Source organism: Trachurus japonicus, chromosome 6, assembly GCF_045865225.1.
Source record: "Trachurus japonicus isolate A0001 chromosome 6, Traja_1.0".
Lineage (NCBI taxonomy): Eukaryota > Metazoa > Chordata > Actinopteri > Carangiformes > Carangidae > Trachurus > Trachurus japonicus.
Window position 1 is genome coordinate 18,049,927 of NC_140912.1, and position 19,282 is coordinate 18,069,208.

The 19,282-nt window shown below is 43.4% G+C and overlaps 1 protein-coding gene across 1 annotated transcript; it reads right to left on the reverse strand.

Moving 5' to 3' along the window:
• Positions 1-1,280: 1,280 nt before the first annotated feature.
• LOC146985992 (DENN domain-containing protein 5B-like) lies at positions 1,281-19,235 on the reverse strand. Its single transcript, XM_085779526.1, has 21 exons — positions 18,840-19,235; positions 14,436-14,545; positions 13,153-13,867; positions 12,340-12,527; positions 10,539-11,087; positions 10,234-10,462; positions 9,179-9,329; positions 8,513-8,603; positions 8,294-8,413; positions 8,034-8,186; positions 7,798-7,876; positions 7,614-7,689; positions 6,905-7,033; positions 6,681-6,802; positions 6,294-6,439; positions 6,064-6,182; positions 5,333-5,517; positions 5,061-5,143; positions 4,156-4,282; positions 3,703-3,877; positions 1,281-2,716 (listed from the first exon to the last, which is right to left on the reverse strand). The coding sequence occupies exons 1-21, from the start codon at positions 18,946-18,948 to the stop codon at positions 2,533-2,535; spliced, it is 3,840 nt and encodes a 1,279-aa protein (XP_085635652.1). The 5' UTR covers positions 18,949-19,235; the 3' UTR covers positions 1,281-2,532.
• Positions 19,236-19,282: the final 47 nt, after the last annotated feature.

Below are 19,282 nucleotides of genomic sequence, written 5' to 3' on the forward strand. Positions count from 1 at the left end.
AGAGTAGAGCAGGAGGGTTTTTTCTTTTTCTTCAATCAAACCATTTACATAAACGACGTATGACGTGTCCGTGCGTCTGCATTCTGCTGCCCTTATAAGGATGGGAACATTGCGCGGGAACAGGGGGCTCGGCCGCGGTTGCTATGGCACATTGGAGAATGTAAGCAGGGGGGCGGGGCCTGCCGCTTTTACTACAGCGCGCCAGATGGCCCGTCTGGAGGCCTACGGTTTTTAGGGGGCTCGGCGTCTAGCACGGAGATGTGCTTTGTTGATTCCTATTGCGTGACAACTGAGCAGATCAGATTAGGGGGGAATAAAACGGGACTGAAACACGGGGTCTCTCTCCATCCAGCGGTCAGCTTAGTTAGAGCGAACAGCCGCCCGGCCCGTGCCACTACTGTCTCTTCTTCAGACCACCAGCCAACCAGTCGCCCTCCTGTCCTGTCACATTATACTACTGCATCAGTTTGGGACGTAAACACTGTCGGTCAGTGGTGGTATGTAACCGCTGCGTTTACACACGTAGCTTACATCATCACAAAGTTGAGGTACTTTTACTTAAACCACTTTGCCGCTTCACTGCTAGTTACAAATTATGTTACACACAAAACATGAAAATGAATCGGTTTTGCTGTTTTCATTTTCTTCACTGTAATAACTGAAATATTTTCTGGCATTTGGGATATTGATTGCACCAAAGAAGCATTCCTGAGGATATACTTCCTTTGTTGGTACATCTAATATATTTTGGGAACATGTAACATGTAAACAAAAGGGAAGATGACCTGAGTAACTTAGTGACATAGTTAATTATAGACTTAAATGCTATCCAATCCAATAACAAAAAAACTCTGCAACCCTTCACTAAAATGTGATTTAAAACAACCTCAGAGCTTCAAAAATCACTGAATGAGCATATATACAAATTCAGCCTGGCCAGCTTTTCACAAATAGATTTTACTTAAGATGTATTGAATAGAATCACATTATACTGCTTGTTTTTTCTTTGAGTCATAACCTGTGTGTACATGGCTGTTTTCATTTGGTGTAATGGATATGACAACAAACACTGCCATTAGTGCAGTCAAGCAATCTTGACTTTGTTTGGATTTGGCAAACTATAAAACTATAATTCTTTGACAAATTCAGATGGGATAATTCTATGTGGTGAGTACACAATATTTGTTTTGGATTTGAAGACAGTTTATTTTGCCACAGTCTTATCAAATCCTTTCAGACACCAGCCATTTAGCATAAAAACCCACGCCACAATTTGCCAGTTATGTCAATATTAACTTTAATCTTTGACAACACATTTCATGAATAACAGTTCATTATTGCTTTCTCTAATCTGTATTTAAATGATAATAGAGGCTTGGTCATTGTGGGTTACATAGTGCTTGCAGGAGAGTGCAGGAGACGGCATTTTCACAGTTCCTCAACTGTTAAATTAAATGCGACATCAACAAAATACGTAGCATTTTTAAGAACCTGTGCTCTATTCATTGTCTTATTTTTGCAGAGACAATTGAACAGTTCAGAAACAAACAGCATGACTATTAATCCACATAATCAGTAAAGTGTGTCCGTAGTGGGATCTATTGTTTTTACACAGACACAAACAAGATGCCTTTATACAGAAAAATGCCACAAATTCATGTTACTGTAATACCAAATGGCCACAGTTCTATCAAAGATATAATGAAGCAAAATATTTACAATGACAGAGGGGAAAACAACTTTCTGACAAAGTGGCAAAGACTATTTGAACTGACACAATTAGGACACCAGTTTGGTTTCAGCATTTCACCAACGGAGGATTTCATGAGCACTATTCAGCTCAGCATGTGACCTTAAACTGAAATAAACAAAGAGAAACAGGCCAGACCTTACATAATATAACAAGAGCATAATAATATAACATTTTGTAACATATTATAGTATGGGAACATTATCTTTATGTTGTATATGTATCCGTATATTAATATCTTCAATGATGTCAAGAAAAATGTTTATATAATAAGGCCAGAGTCCTGATATTTCAGATCACAACACACTAAGACATAAACAAACGAACAAAGAAACTGATTTTGGCCATGCATGTGCTTAGTTTAAAATTTAAGTGCAAGCAATACAGCAGTAGAAGGAGAGGAGAGTTATAGCTGTCCTAGGGTCAGGTACAGTGAATGGTGTAGGCTGTTAAAATAACTACTGTGGGTGTGAGATTATGAATGACTCCATTTCTCCAAGAGGAAACAGAATTTCACAGTGTAAACAAGCATAGGAAAAACCTCACTATTTCCTGAAGCAAATAAAGTATCTAAGACATTTACATTGGTGAACAAGGCAATATGTTTGGAGCTGGAGTTATCAGTGACTTCCTCTGGTCCACTGTTCGTTTTCTTTATGATGAAGTCACATTTCTCAAGTCTTTAGATGTACTTCCCTTTCTCACAAGATGGAAATATGAATATTTGAACCCTTCAGCATTTCTGCAGCAGGTTGCACTCCATTCGTTCTTGTCCATCAGTGTCAGAGGTCAACCCCTTTGACAAGTGCCATCTCCAGGGTGATGGTGAACTCATTGAGTGTGTGTAGGATGCGAGACAGTGAGTGGACAGAAGCTCGGTCCCGAAGAAGAGCCCCTTCCTCGTAGGTCCGTGGTGTGAGAGGACACTCTGCCAACAGGGGGAGCCACTGAGAGAGGAGCCGATCCCTACAGAGAGGAAAAGGTCAGTTATGTTTTCGGTCAGAAATACCCAGTGAAGTCAAAATATAACAATGATTTCACAGTTTTTAAAAAAAATCATTAACCAAAGCACAGGCACATTAACTTATCATCTTTAAATTAACACAATATAGGCATTGGACATAATACACTACTAATATATTGCTAAACACCACCTTGAAATGTCAAGCTACTACTGTAAATCACTAAGATTTGACTTAAGCCTTCTCTTTACTGATTCTCACTGTGTCAATATTTATATTCATATTTTTTGCAAAGGCAAAAAAGGAAGGATTGTTATGCTCGTGTCAGTTATCCAAATGAATTCGTCTTGCTCCATTTGAAAGAGATTTTAGACTAAATTTCACAATGTGCATTTTGAATCCTTTTCTTCGTTTTTCTGACATTGCAGTTGATTATCATGTAACTGAAGAACAGAAAGTTACATCCCAAGTTATTTGAAAACAACATTTTTTTTAACCTTTTATCACTTTATAAGAATAGATATAAAGGATTTTTCTGTCTTGTCTGTCGAACCATTAGGAAGAGGGCTGATTTGTTTCCTCCCTGAGCTGTATGTCATAAATAGGTCAGTAAGAGAAAACAGCCATGCGGTCCTGCTGCAGGCTACTTCCTCACTGCCCCAAGAGGGAAACTGTGGCTGTATCCAAAATCGCCTGCTACTCCCTACATAGTCCACTACTACATAGAGAGTTTGGTCATTTTGTAGTGCCATCTGAACGTATGGTAGGAATTACAGTACCATATAATGTGTGGTGGACTCACATGTCCCACGAAACATCACTAAAGTAGTGTACTACTGATTGCCAATACAGCGGTACACACATAATGTATTGTGCTGTCTTTTAGACATAAAACAGTGAGGTTTTCCTAAATGTCTCAGGATGTTTTGCAGAGTTACTCTTTCAGTCTTGAGTTTCTAAACCGTCATTTTTACGATGATAAACACTCACCTGATTCCTAAGCAGACAAACAGCTGGAACTTGCCCTCTTTCCCGATGTTTCGGGGTGAAGCATTAATGGCGTTGACATAGTGGCACAGTGAGTCGCAAGGGGGACCCTTTGTCAGCGTCGATCCATGCAGGTCACCCATCTGATCGGCTGTCTCCATGGAAACCACTGCCTTCTCTGTGGGAAAGGGTGAGGCATGCAGTCATTGCATAACTCAAAAATACACTGACAGGAATGTAAAAACAGACCATAAAGAAAAACAAACAGTGGAGACAGATGGTGTAAGACTGTTATCAAAACACATCAATCATGCTTTGTTTCATGTGACTGGATATATGAAGCTCATATTCACTGCCACTAGATGGAGACAGGAAATTGGGATCTGTGAGAGGTGCAGTAAAACATCACATTTGTTTCTCGGACGCTCGTAATGAATTCATGCTCACGGTACCTACCGACAAAGTCCCAAACAAAGACGTTCCTTTGGAAAAGACGGTTGGATTTGAACCCGTGGAGCAGGAACTTCTCCAAGGACAGCACCAGCCCTCCTTCGCCACACAACAACACAGTCAGGTTTCCCCTCTGAGAGAGAAGAAACAAGAAGCCAGAGTTAACAGAGGCACTACAAGTAAGAAGCTTAACTTACAGCTTCAGTAAATCTGCTCATATGGTAACACTTTATAGTAAGTACACACTATTAAGCATTAGTTAAGCATGAATAAATAGTGAATTCTTCCTTTATAACGCATGAATACTCATTAGTATGTAGTTTATAAATACAGTTAGTGCTTATCAATGATGAGTAAAACATTTTAACTGTGTTTATAAACTACATACTAATCAGTATTCATGTGTTATAAATGATGGATTCGGTATTTAATGCTTAACTAATGCTAAATAGTGTACTTATTATAAAGTGTTACTGCTCATATTAATGAGAAAAATATGCAATTCCCCCCCAAAAAGAGAACAAGTTTATTTTGTCGTTTCAGAAGGTTCTTTCTTAATTTGTGAAGATCAAGATAGAGCTTGTACATTAATGCTTGTGTGACAGAGATGTTATTACGAATACTTCAAGTCCCCATTACAGATGAACTGAAGTGATCCATCTCCTCTCTTCAGTGCTTTTAACTTGCCGTTTGAGATGAGAGAGTCTAGTCTGATAGTCTGACACACAAATGAGGCCCAGCCAGGCTGGAGAAGCCGGCGTAATGAAGCGTGTTGGAGATAAAAATAACACACCACACGCTCGTCTCTGCGTTGGCCATTTTCTCCCCTTCTTTTAGCTGTTTGAGCTAAGAGGTTAAATGAATGCAAGAACTGAATCGCAGGGGGCACACTCGCTATTACAGTCACATACCTCTTGTTCGGGTTTGTGGAAATGTTTAACAAGATTATTTGCAGCCTCCCTCATGTCCTCATGTACTTCCGCAGACTGCATCCCTGAAAATATAAATGTAGGATAGTTACAGATACAGAAACACGAGGATGAGCGATGACAAACACGAGGAGGAGAGAGAACAAGGCCGAAATAGAAAGGTGATACAGGAGCAGAATCTGTTATTGTGGGTGAGCTTACTAACAAGTAGGTCAGCTATTGTACTAAAGAATGCGTTCTTTGTCAGTACGTACTGCTTCGGCTGCCAAGAGACCCCAGCACTGTCCGCACACTCTGAGAAGGAGAGGCCAGCTCCGGAGGCGTCCCTGTCCACCGTCCAGCATCCTCCTCTCCACCAGGTGACACCAGCTGCCCAATGAGCACTCTCTCCAAGCTGCCGTCACCCACACCTTTCCCCAGCCATCGGCCACACGGGAACCTGAAATTGAAAGAGGACACAGTGTTTCATTATATTCAACACGGAAAATAATAATGCAATTCATTATAACAAGGACATGGGTTATGTGAGGACCATCTGTTCTAATCAGCGAGTGCAGCGTACTGTGGGTCCATAGCCCACACACACACACACCTCCTTTTCTAAATATTATCAGGAGGCACACTTTTGGTTTCGTACGTTAAATACAGTATATTACAAATTGCATATAATTTAGATTAATGAAAATACTATATCTTTAGATTTATTTACTGTACTATTACGCATTAGCTGGTTTCAATTTATGACAATACGGTATTAAATAAACTTGCAGAGAAGAACCAGATGAATACTAAATCATAGTGAACATGTAGTCATTTATTTTTCCATATCTACATAATGTTATCATCACTACATGTTATGTGATAAAGATAAAGCAGTTTTCTCAGTCATTTAGTCATCACTGTATCTTATACACAAACCCACACAGGGAGCTGCTGCTCATAAACATTTGTTGTACATGTTTGCTGATATAGCTCTTGCTCTTACTTGTAGGTGTGTCCAGTGATCTCATTGTAGACCATCACACAGTCGATCAGACACTTGGCCAGTAAACCGGAGTTCTCCTGCCCCAGCTGCAGAGTGCTCAGCCGGCCCAGGTTCTTACACTGAAACGAAAAGCACCGACCACACGGCAAAGCATCGACATCAGCTCTCTGATCGCTCTGCTTGGTCAGTGTGTTGTGATATCACATCAGTGTTGAGGTTCTCATACAAACCTGGAAATAAATCTCTTGTGTGTTCTTCACCATCTGTCTCACGCCTGAATCACCCAGCTCTCCCGACACACACACCCAGGGGTTCACTGTCGCCATTGCAATGCTCAGCTTCTTCATGGGTATTATAACAACACGGTACGAAATATCTGGAGAGACACAACGTTTTAGTCATGACCTTCACACTTCAACTTGTACAACTAAAATAAACAGGGTTTTCCAGTGTTGGTGGATTCTAGTCTGTAACCTTTGAGTTGCATACATTTCGGTGTGGGGGTGGGTGTTGTGAAATGCAGACACAACCAGAAGCAAATTTTGTAAGGGTCTTTGCAGGCTATAAAGCTCTCATAAAAATTCTACAACTTTGTTGTTAAAGTTTACAGGACTTACTGATGGAGGTGAAGACCCGCGTAAAACAGAGGTAGTCCACAGTGTTAAGGGAGAGCAGGTGGAACAAAAACTGCTCTCTTTCTTCCTCACACAGCAGGAATGCATGAGGTTTATACAGCTGCCTGTCGGGGGAGAGAGTAAAACAAAATGTCAGTCAAAGTTACAGCACTTAACATAAATTTAATCTGAGTAAAAGCTGAGCTACTGTATGAGTGAATTATGACCTGAGCAGCTCCTGGTTTGTAAGCAGCTCTTTAAGGTGATGGGAAAGCATTTTCTTCTCCAGAGCCAGATGGATCCAGGCCTGGGCCTGACCCACCTCTGACATACACTCACTCATCGTCTGGATAAACCTAGACAACAGAAGATGTGACGAGCAGTCAGAAACATGCACCAACATTCAGCCTTTTTTATAAGGTTGCATTTAATGACCCTTTAAGTATTTTGTTCATTGTCTGACAAAATTAAAGGAGACATATTATGCCCCTTTTCCACAAATTAAAAAAAATCCCAGGTGTCTTAAAGACATTTCTGTGACATGCTTTCGTCAAAATACCCCAAGGATCAAACATCACAGCTCTTTTCATCCACTCTAAACAGCCCTGATCAGAACGGCTGGTTTCAGTGCCTGTCCCTTTAAATGCAAATGAACCACTGCTTGCCCCGCCCCGCCCCTTCTACTGGTACCAGGTAGGGGTGGGGTTATGTACATTCGAAAACTAGTTACATCACTGGAAGACAACTAAGGGAACAGCTCATAAAACCATGTGGATTTCAACCTAGGGAGCCTGAACATTACAGATGTTTTTGTCAATTCTCACATTGTGGGGGCCGGAAGGCAAGACAAACACCCAAATACATGTTAAAGAGGCTTCAAAAAGTGATATTTCCATAATATGTCCCCTTTAAAACGTGTATGTTTGCTCTTATTACCTCATGTCTTGTATTAAGGACCCTCTCAGGAGCTGAGTGCCATCGTCAAACGTTCTCTGGTCTGAAGTGTTAGATCCTACACAGGTAGTGAATTTAACACCAACCATCAGTCCACTTTTAGATCAGTGATTTACACAAGATACGATAAGAACAACAAACAGTTAGATCTGTGCTGTGCTCTGACCTGGAGATTCAGCCGGTGCCTCCATCTTCCCCTGGGCCGCCTGGTAGTGAAGCAGATGGGACCAAAGAGCCGACTTCCCCTGTTCAGAAAAAAAAAAAAAACACGCTTGTCAAGACTGAACCAGTTCACACAGTCATCTCTTTGTATTCATGCGCGTGATGTGAATTTGTTTACATGAGATATTTCTGTAGGTCATCCGTAGAGCATGTTAAATTAGACATGTTCGTGTGTCTGACCTGTTTCAGCTGCAGACCGTGGCCCCAGGTTCTCTCCAGTAGGTCACACAGACCGTGGATGAGTGTGTTTTCCTGCAGGCCTGTGATGTTGGCTTCTCCCTGACCAAGTTCCACGCTTTCCTTCCCCATCCTCTCCATCAGCATCCGTTTGGTCTAAAAAAAAACAAACACCATAGAAGATTAAATAAGTGGCATTCATCTTTTAACGTTGCTCAGTGGCAGTGGTGCCCAAATCTAAGGTGCAGTATCAGGACTCTCACCTTCAGACGACACTCACTCAGCAGCCCGTCAACAAACTCTCTGTGAGTCTCAGTGACGACTTGAGGTGACGGGTCAAGTAGCTTGGACTGACGGAGGTTCTTCCTAGTAAATGTGTACTTCTGTTGAATAAACAAAAAGGTAATAAATCAGACGTAATCCTCATCGAGCGCCGAGAACTTTTGTGTATCTGTGTGTGTTTGTTTACCCATGAAAAGTACCTGTCTCTGTTCATTGTCCACTCCTGAGTGATCGGTCATCATCGATCTCTTGGGGTCAGCCCGGCGTGATGCTGTCACTCGACTGGACCACCTGTTCACACAGATAACATTTCAAGTGGGTGCAGCCGTTGTGCCGCATTTAAATCATGTTTGTGTATTTTGGTAGACCCTGGCAACAACATGTAACGATATCCAAGCACAGTGCCTCTGGTTACCAACCTCAGATAAGATCTCAGATTGATTTTTAACACCATTACTGACAAATATTATTTACATAAAAGTGTATATTGTTACCATAGATTTTTTTCATAGAATTAAATTGTCAATAGCTATAGGTCAAATTCTTGGTGCAACAGGAACAGGACCTTTTCAATATTTATTCATTAGCTTTAGGTAGAGATGGTAACGTTAAGCTAACTACTTCAACTGTTTGTAAATAATTTTAGCTAGATAATCTGTTTATTAGGATATACAGTACAATTGCAAAACATAAGCATCACACCAATTTGTAATAATATTTGTTTGTTTTCACCTAAACTGAAGTTGGTGGATATATTGTTTTAATCACAAAAATCTTATTTTAATGTTAGTTGAACTACTAAAACCAGGAGGTACCCCCGTTAAGTGTTCCCGGGGCTTTGGGTACAAGGTTTTCTGAAGTCTCACTTGTTGGTGTGTTGTCCCTGTGCGAGCACATCGGCCTGCAGCTTAGGGAAGTATCCCGGCTGGTGGCGACCCTGGCCGATCCTCATGTCCAGCAGGTGGGGGTGTATGGCTGTGTGGTCGGCCTTCAGCAGTCTGCGCTCAGTTGCCTGGGCTGCAGAAACAAACACAGACTGGTATTCAAGCTGGTCGAGTGCTGCTAAATTTGCTTTGCTGCAGGGAGATGCACGACAAATTAGAAACATAATGTAATGCAAAAAACATCTCAGAGGCATAAATGTGAATTATGACACAGGCAGGCTGAGATGTGTGCGGGGCAGTTTCTGCAGTGAGCTGGCAGGGCTTCAAAGCAGGAGGTTTTTTTCACAGGGCACAAAGCCCTCCTCTTATATAATGTTCATCCTCCATCATATGATTTAGTTCATCCCTCTCTCATCCTTCCATATTTCCCCCTCATACCTAATCTTATGCTACCTTTTTAGTGTTCAGAGACCCATTAGGAAGAGTTGAAGCAAGGTCCTGTGGGCTTATTACAAAGGAGAGAGAGAAACTGTACTTTCAGAAGGGCCAAGCAACATAATCGACACATAAACCCAAACAGAAGGACAGATGGCAACATATTTGCAGATACCCTCTGCAAAGTCTGGCATCCACCCCTTCAATCACATCCTTCTGCTCAATGATCAGTTGGGATTTCAAGCTACAGCAAAATGCAGAAAACGGTGAAAACAACCCACTGCTACTCTTGGTTTGCTACTTTTTGAAACGCCACGCACTTTCAGTTGTGTATTTGTCACTGTCTGTCTCCAGAGGCAATAGACTTGCTCATCTCCCTCAGATGAAATCTACTGTATGGAAATGATGTCAAGTTAGATTAGGTCTTTCCTGTTGAGAGAGTGCATGGGATATCAACTGACGCACTACACCAAACATGCTTTAATGCTTTTTGCATGCATGTTTGCCTTGTGTTTGAGCATGTTGGAATATATGAAACAATATTTTATGTATTTTGCAACAATGTGCATGTCCGCTTTTGATAATGAGCACACTCACAGTACCTGACTCAAAGAGCGTGGTGCATTTCCTGTAGTGACAGTTGTAGGAGTCTTTGTCTGTGTCGTACAGTCGTTCCTTCTCCAGACGGTTGTCAAACAGCTGCTGCAGTGGCTCTCTATCCGCCCAGCGAGATATCACCTTCCCGTCCACAAAAGAAGAAAACATGGACGTCTCCAGGAATCGAGACAAGAAGCGCAAGTGGGACGTGGGCTGAACCGACAGGAAGGAGCCCTGAAACAGTGGAAGCCACGAGTTAACACGATTAAAATCACCACAGATTTTCTAATAAACATGATAAATGAAGCACCTTGTCAAAGTTGAACGTCCCCTCTCTGTTGCTCAACCAAGAGTCCAGGTCCAGAGCGCTGTGGATGACGAAATCGTCGTACCTGCCAAACATGGCAGCAAAGCGTCCAGCGAACACCTCCCTCAGCTGAATGTTCAGCTTCGCCGCCTTCAACTCTTCGTCCTCCTCTTCAAACTCCCGTCCCAGCGTCTTCCCGCCTTCTGAGACTTTCCCTCCCCCGCACCTCCGCGCCAGAGCCTGCAGCCTCTCCAGCACTGCCAGCTCTTCACCTCCGAGGTTCCCGTTCCTCCTGTCCTCCATCAGATCCTCCAGCACCAGGCTGCTCATGCGGGGGGAAGGGATGGTGGGGGTGGTAGGGATGGCGGTGTTGGTGGTGGTGGTGGTGGTGGTGGTGGTGGGCTTGGTGGTCACTCCGCCCTGTGGTGGGACCCCAAAACGCAGCAGAACCTCACTCAGCTCCTGGATGAGCTCCGTCTGGTCCGGAAACACGGGGAGGCCCTCGGGGACTTCGACACAGTGGTTGTCGATGTCCACAAAGCAAAGATTGGCCTGTGTAGGAGCAGGAGACAAACAAGACTGTTCAACTGCATGGCTCCTCCATCAGATAACTAGAATAGATTTATCCAGTCACGACGCACTGACTCTTATTCATCTCCTGTAGACAGAGTAGCTGAGCTTTAACATCCAATTAAGATCAGAAATGAAGATTTACAATTCACAAATAGATTCTTAGCATTTCGCCGTGATAAGCCCTCGCAGGACGTTATAGCATGTGAAGAATTATCTGAAGATTACTGCTATCACTGCAACAGGAGGGATTGTGCTGCCTCAGGCTTTCACACCTGCAAACAACATCAGAAACCTGTGCATAAGGAAGCTGCTGAGCAATGAGTAACACAACTTTGTGGTGAAAGACAGGCGCCGATTTAAAAAGGAAAAAAAAAACTGCCTCTGTAAGCAGCAGCAGAGCAGAGCAGAGCGCAGTCAGCAGCATCACGACCTTCAAAAGTGACCTTAGGCAGTCGGTTTATAGCCTCAGGGGAAGTTGGGAGATGCGAGTGGAAAGAGGCAGACATGGTCTAACCCTGGCAACCTACACTGTGCAGCCCCATCCTCCTAATTTATGTCTCCACTTGTTCCTTCATGTCTTGTCGTCAGCTCTTTGAGCCAAAGAAATGAGGGGAAAAGAAGCAAAAACTCTCACAAACATGTTTGATTTTAACAGTATGATCAAACTGTTTACCTAATTCTTCTTCTCCACCTAAACCAAACTGTAGATTTATTGCTGCTCTGATCAATTCCAACGGATTATTATCAGTGTGATTAAAATATTTCCCATTCCCGTCAAATTGCACAACTCAAGAAATAAGTGGCGATCCCTAATTTCCATTAATTATTCAGTGAGCCCCATTATTCTGGATCTCTCATGCTCTGTGTTTTTGCTTTCATCCCTCCGAGCTGTCTTTCTATTGCTTCTTTTCTGGGGCAGGGAAACTTCAAAGAGGCTCCAGTGAGATATTCATGCAGCATGAAGTGATCTCAGTTGCAGGGCTGGATTTGAAGGCGAGAGGGGGGGTGGGGGGTTGGGAGGTCTGAGGATATGTATCATCTCTGCTTGACAAAGCAGAGGGAACATTTTCATGCAGGCAGAGGAGACCAGCGAGGGGCTGTAAGAGGGTTTCAGTTATCTTTTTGTGTCACTGTCGAATGAAATCTCTGCACCCTGAAATACTGACTGGCACATTCGCAGGCAAAACAACACATGCGTTATACGTTATCAGCCACTTGTTCAGCGATGTACCTCGTGTGGTAGGTGGAGATTGGTTCGCTGGGCTCCTTCTCTGCGCTGGATGCCCATCATAAACGGGACAGGAGCATCCAGCAGGTGATGTAGCGGTCCAGAAACAATGGGCAGGTAGATGTGTTGCCACTGGAAAGGGAACAGCAAGGTGGTGACGCACTCGGCCACTGTCATCAATCGCTGGTATTCTGAGGAGAAGAGAGCGTGTGAGAGTGCAACTTTCTCTGCAGTACTCGGATTGACCTGTCAAGTTATTACTGTGAGTATACTAATTAGTTTATTGATGCATCTTTATATATTTAGCTTAATCTTGCACCATGTCTTATGCTGTGCATATTTCCAATAAAGTTTGCTAATGTTATGTTAGGCAAGGCAAGGCAATTTTATTTGTACAGCCCGTTTTTACAAACAGTTTGTCTCAAAGGGCTTTACACAGCATCATGACAACATCCTCTGGCCTTAGACCCTCACATCCACTGAGGAAAACTCCCAAGAAAACCCTTTTAACAGGAAAAGATGTTATGGATGATATTAAATAAATGCTACAAATAAAAACAGCTGCTTCACTATTGGTATTACTAAATTCCCAAAATGGTGATAGATAGATAGATAGATAGATAGATAGATAGATAGATAGATAGATAGATAGATAGATAGATAGATAGATAGATAGATAGATAGATAGATAGATAGATAGATAGATAGATAGATAGATAGATAGATAGATAGATAGATAGATAGATAGATAGATAGATAGATAGATAGATAGATCCTTTGATTTCAAACATGCTGAATTGTGAATGTCGTGTTTACCTTGGGAGCACAGCAGGACTTGTGTCTCCAGGAACGCACAGGTGAGCAGCTGCACCATATTGTCGACTCCCAGCAAGGAGAAAGCCTCTCCGAGAGGATATTCCCCCAGCGGGAGCTCCCCCGGGCCGGGCCGCTGGCACACGATGGGCCCCTGCACCCCGTGGAACCGCAGCGACCTGCCAGGCGGAGGCAGGGGAACCTCGTACAGGATGTTGTGGATGTAGCTCTCCAGAGGAAGAGGCGGGGCCGTGTGCGACGTCACAGCCTGGTGCAGCTGAGACAGGAACTGACGTGAAGCTTGAAGAAACGGGAGCGGCGTCAGCAGGCAGAGAGCTTTGGACACATACAGGGTGTCACGTGCCGGATCGAAGGAGCCCGCACAGCCGAAGCAGCCGGAAACCCCGACCAGGGACTCTACGTCTGACTCATCCAAGCTGCTCACAAGAGAGTCCATGCTGGAAGTGGAGGGCGAGGAGGCGGATGAAGACGAGGAGGAGGGAGAGGAGGCCGATGAGGAGGACTGACGCTCCACTTGGTGCATCTGATACAGAGTCTGCATGGCTGTGATGATCTGAGGGCCGATCACCTCCTCGTAGAAGGTGTGGACGAAGCCGTACGAACGCGTGCCGTCGTCAGAAGAAATTGTAAAGGAGTGGAACTGAGAATCCAGTCTGTCTGCCTGAGTGCGGAAAGACAGACCCCTCGGCATACAGAGCTGAAGAGGAGGTGATTAGGAACGGAGAGAAGGAGAAAACATAAGAGGGCGTTTACTGTCAACAATGTTATTTGAATTTGTGTGCAAATATCCTACATTTTTAGTGTTTTTAGGTCTGAAACACCAATAAAATGACATTAAAACTCTTTAGTAAGATCATGTTTGAATACTGTTTCTAAAAAGCTGTTAAAACAAATTTTAACATGGACGGAAGACACAGAAATAAACTTGATTTTGTCCGACTGCAGCTAGTTCTTTAGAGGTTTATCCTTTTATCATCCTGATCTGCTTTTTCAGAAGAGAACAAATAAAATTTTCTGTGTATGTAGGTAAACAAAAGACAGTGAAAAGCCTGTTAGAGGTAGAAAACAAGCTCCAGATACGTGGGTCTCACTACACTGATTTCTTTATCATATTTTTTTCACAGAGTTACTCACTTTTCTGAAAAAGCAAGGACATGTTTATCCTACAAACAGCCACGGCTTATCATTTGTTTATCATTTTTATTGTTGTGGGATAAAGCGACTAGTGCTGAAGAGAAGCAAATATGTGCAGTCCAAGTCCTCACCATGTTGACAGCATCTTTATTGAAAGGGTTCCTGTCTGTGTTTTCAGGGTAGTGCACCAGAACCTTTGATTTGAAGGACCGTCGCATGGGGCTCTGCTCAAAGCTTTCACCTGACACACAGACAAACAAACAAAAAACAAAAAAACAAGAGTGTTATGTCATCATAATATTAGTGCAAAGTGATCTTTGACCTTCATTCCTGTTGAATGATAAATCCCCATGAGACAGAAAGGTCAGAACAGAGGTGGTCTAAATTTGACAGCAGTTTTGATTTATGAAAAAGCTCGGACTGAATGACCTTGTCTGACACCGATACAAAAAAACGAAAAAAAAAACAACTTAATCTGTTGTTGTCAGCAAGGACCCTTCGAGAGTGAGGAGGGAAAACCCTTCCAAGAGTTATGTAACTCAACTCATTACCATAGCGATAGACTGGCATAGTGGTGCAACACCCCTCATCCTTGACACTCTGCAGCACGAAACCCTTCACATCTCCTGGACTGAAATATGCTGCTTTTTTTTTAATGCATCCAAAGCTTTCAGGGCTCAGGATGAGGGATTTGACATTTCTATACAACAATAACTTCATGTACACAAAGGGGTCGAATTTGCAGCGCATGCAAGAAAAAAAACAACTCTACATATTCCTACAAAGGCACATATTTGATGCATTGTCCTGTCTGGCTCAAGTTTCTCCTCTCTTCAATCTCTGCAGCTTGTGTCAGCTTCCAGCTCCAGTTACATACAGAGGGCTGTCTGTGTGACGAAGAGTGGACGAAGAGGAGCTGCTGAAAAAAAGGGAGAGCGGAGAATAGAAATGCGCAGTGTGTGTATGATTCGGAGTGTGTAATCGACTGACAGTAGTGAATGAAGTGCTTTTATTATTCATCCACTATCTGAGGGGGATGCCCTTGAACAGTGCTCTTCACCACGCTCCCCATTTCACAAAGCTGTCGTGAACTGACTAAATTCCTGTTTTAACTTGCATTACAGGAACAAAACCACCTGCAAATGGCAAACTAAAGTCCTCTCTGGGCTGCCAGCGTTGACGCTCTCACTCACCACTCAGGGATCTCCACTGATCCTGCCTACTGGATGACGCACAGAAGGAACTGGAGGAGGCAGGAGGAGGCAGCACTTCAGCTTAAACTGAGTCAAAGTCGTAGGTGGGAGACCGTAGCTAATGGATCACAGCGACTAGATGGAGGGACAATGTTCTTTGCTAAGGATACAAATTGGTGCTGGCGCTGAGAGGCAGAATCAAGCCTTGCACAAGGACATGTAGTTGCCATGGTAGCCACATCCGCCGAGGCCTAGAAGACGGCCATCAGACAAAGCTCGTCAGCTGTTACGTCAAGCCTGAGCTTCAGAGGGAGAGGAGGGGGGGGGGGGGGGGGGGTCCAATTGAAGACCCAGACACAACCTGACTCAAGCTCCCACCGTAGAGTTTCTACAAAACACATCCACACAAGAGCAGGAGGGAGGTTTGACAGCTTAAATGTCTGTTTCAGTTCAGCTGTAATTAGCAGGAACAAACGCACACAAACATGCAATTGTATAGGAGCTGTTGTGTAGTAACACTTTACATCATTAAGTAATGATTGGTTTCAGATTAATTAATTACAAAAGAGTCTAAGATGTCAGGAAACAGACTGTTTCGTCTGCCTGGTAGTCCAAAAAACCAGACCCAAACATATTCACTTTGCTATCACAGAAGTCACGATTAAAATGCTGCAACTAATTAATATTTGCAGAACAATTATCATTCCAGCTTCATTTCTGTCCAGTGAATCAATTAATTGTTTCTAATGTTCAGGACTTACAGTCCTTATCAGTGTCACTGTGATATCAATATTATCTGTGTTTTTTTGTGGATAAAATAACTGTGTTTTATATGTATTAAACCTTTAAGACATTCATCACAAAGATTTATTGGTCCCACATGACCATCCATCCCTAAAACAGGAGCTCTTCATCAGGGATGATTGAACCTCCATAAAGGTGCATCTGTCTTATTCACCAGCTTTACTACCCCCATCGCACAATTCATCACATCATTACATGAGTAGATGAGGACAGACATAGGAAGTGGAAGGAGATTAAAATGACAGCAAACGTCAGCTGACACTGACTGATGGGAAGTTGTTCCTTTTTGGCTCTAACAGTTTAAACCAGACTGTCTTTGCATTACAGACGTGTCTGCCCACTGAAGGTGAACCATACAAGAAAAAATGACAAATTTTGCTTTTCATCTCAGCCTGAGACACCGACGTGGTGCTGGGCTCATTTGCTTAAAATACACAATAAAAGTAAGTGCTGAGTGCCTAAAAATAAAACAGCCCAGGCTGGATATTCTGCGCACAAGCAGCATGTGTATTAATAAGTCAAGTGCAAGATACATACACCTCTAAATAGCACAGCTCTCAAACGTTTTGGTCTATGTCATCCCCCTGTGACGGTCATCTGGCCTGAACAGGGGCTGAAGCCTCGGCCATTCAGCATTCAAACAGACAACGTCATGTGAAATTTGATTAGGCTGCAGAAAACACAGTGGCATCTATTGAGAAGCCAACAAGAGCAGATTGTCTCGCTGTGGGCATGCACTAATTACACATGCAGAAAGAGATACTGTATGACCTCACAGAAACACTTGAGGCCAGTGCACGTGAGGAACAAACATCTATTGCTCCACTGCAGCTCATGTGATATACTGTATGTGCAAGGATTATATAAAAATAAAAAAAATAATAAAAAATTCACACAGACAAAGCAAAAATCCCTTGAAAGGATCAGAGCCCTCTGCTGCAGTGGATCTGAGATGACCTGCTGTTACATAAGCAGATTGGTAAAGCTCAGATATACTAGCCAGTGGTGCTGTCACTCGCTGCAGGGAGCCAGCTATCAAAGTCCTCCCTGGTTAGTTACAGCACTAACTAATCTGCAGCAGAGCTATGAGCCCCTACATCAAACACAGCTTGTCCTAAATTCACATTTTGTCTTATCTGAGTTTTTTTTTTTTTTTTGGTGTTGTTATTCAACAGACATTTGGCTGAAAGAGGCAAAAACAAACAAGCAGGGTCAGACATGTCTGGTTTCCATCTTCCCCCCGAGGACGTGCTCTACATGAGCTGCCACAGAGAAGACAAGGAGAATACAGGGTGTGACTATTGTTTGTCAAACCTGGAAGACACATTAAAGTGTTGCTGTTGTTTACGGGGAACTGTCACACACACACACACACAGAACGAGCTCCTGGGTGATGACTTCTCTGTCCTCACTTCACACAGCCGAGTGTCAACACCTCGGTGTGGAGGAAAACACCACAATCTCTCCATCCATGTCTTAACAACGCCATCCTACTACCCACCACACAAATAAAAACCATCACAAGCCCCCTCACTGCAGCAGTCATCACCATAGCAACCCCCCACATCCACCAGCAATACTGCATCCGTTTTCCTTTAACCTCCTCCGCAACCTTTAGCTTTTGGTAATAAAGGACACACAGGTCTCCTGCCTGGGGCCGTGAGAACGATAAGAGAGCTGGACTGAGATAATCAGAGCTTTTTGACACACGCAGCAGAGTAATGAGGACGCTCGCCCTCACACACACACACACACACACACACACACGCACGCTCACACGGCCCTGTGTTATCCATGAACTACTGCCTGGATCTGTGCTCCAGCTCTATTTGGGCAGATGATGGTGATGGTGTTGTCCTCCTGCCTCTGCTGTGTTCCTCCTCATCCAGGTGTAGCAGCGGATGACTTGCAGAAACCAAAGAAGCTATAATTTCCCAGCTGACTTATATTATAATACTGTGCTAAAAATATGATCAAAACAGGGAACAGGGAACAGCAATGGGGTTTTCCCGCAAGCAGAGGCAAAACAAAAAGGACAAGACTAAATGGAAATAGAATAATATCAATATAATATAAATTAAACTTAAACAGCTTCTTGTTGATAGGGAAATATAGTAATATTCTTGGATTTGTGTTTTTAACCATTTACATACATAAAAATACAGAACAGCCATGTCTGTTCAGAAATATGTTACAAAACAAACAACATCGACCAACCTAATCCTGATGACATTCATGTAAAATGAATTATCTTTTGTAAAAAAAAATTGTAGGCTATGTTATTCCACATACTGTGCTTGCTGATCCATCATGTTGTCAACAAGCCTTTGTGGCGTCCAATGAAAACACATTTAAATTGGTGTCACCCCCGCACACACACATAGCTACATACATTCAGGGCCTATGGCATATGAAGCAGTGTAGCTATGTTGATGAAAACGACTGTCATGCAGCCGACGCTCAGCTGTGTTTTCCTGCAGTGTGTGTCAGTCTGTTTCTTTCTCTCGTGTTGTGTTGTGTTGTGTTGACCGGTTGTACCTGCTCCATCGTCCGGCTCCAGGCCCGTCTCCGCGTCCAGTCCACACACAACAAAATAGTGGGCGAAGCGGCAAGAAGCCGATCCGGTGGCCGCTGCGGTGCCGCTCATCCTCGACGCGTTACGTTGTGTTAGTGTGAAAGCTCCGTTTTTACTTCTTCTACTTGACGTGGTGGTGGTTGTTCATAGCTGATGCGGCTAATCCGAAATACTGTGATCTAGTCTCCCCTCCTCTCTCTCTCTCTTCCTCTTCGTCCTTTCCTGATCCGTGTGCTGTGCTGGGCGTGAGTGACTGTGACTGTGTGTGTGAGTGTGTGTGTGGCCGCCTGCCTGCACACACCGATCCGCGGACTGAGTCTGATGGAGCACAGGATGATCCGGCGATGGTCATCTCGTTTGTACGGAGGGGGAGGAGGCTGGATAGGAGGGAGGGAGGGAGGAGAGG

Coding starts and splice junctions, on each gene's coding strand:
- LOC146985992 (XM_085779526.1), bottom strand. CDS start 18,948: ATGAGCGGCACCGCAGCGGCCACCGGATCGGCTTCTTGCCGCTTCGCC. Junction 9,330..10,233: donor CACCACGCTCTTTGAGTCAG/GTACTGTGAGTG, acceptor TTGTTTCTGCAG/CCCAGGCAACTGAGCGCAGA. Junction 2,717..3,702: donor TTTGTCTGCTTAGGAATCAG/GTGAGTGTTTAT, acceptor TCCTCTCTGTAG/GGATCGGCTCCTCTCTCAGT.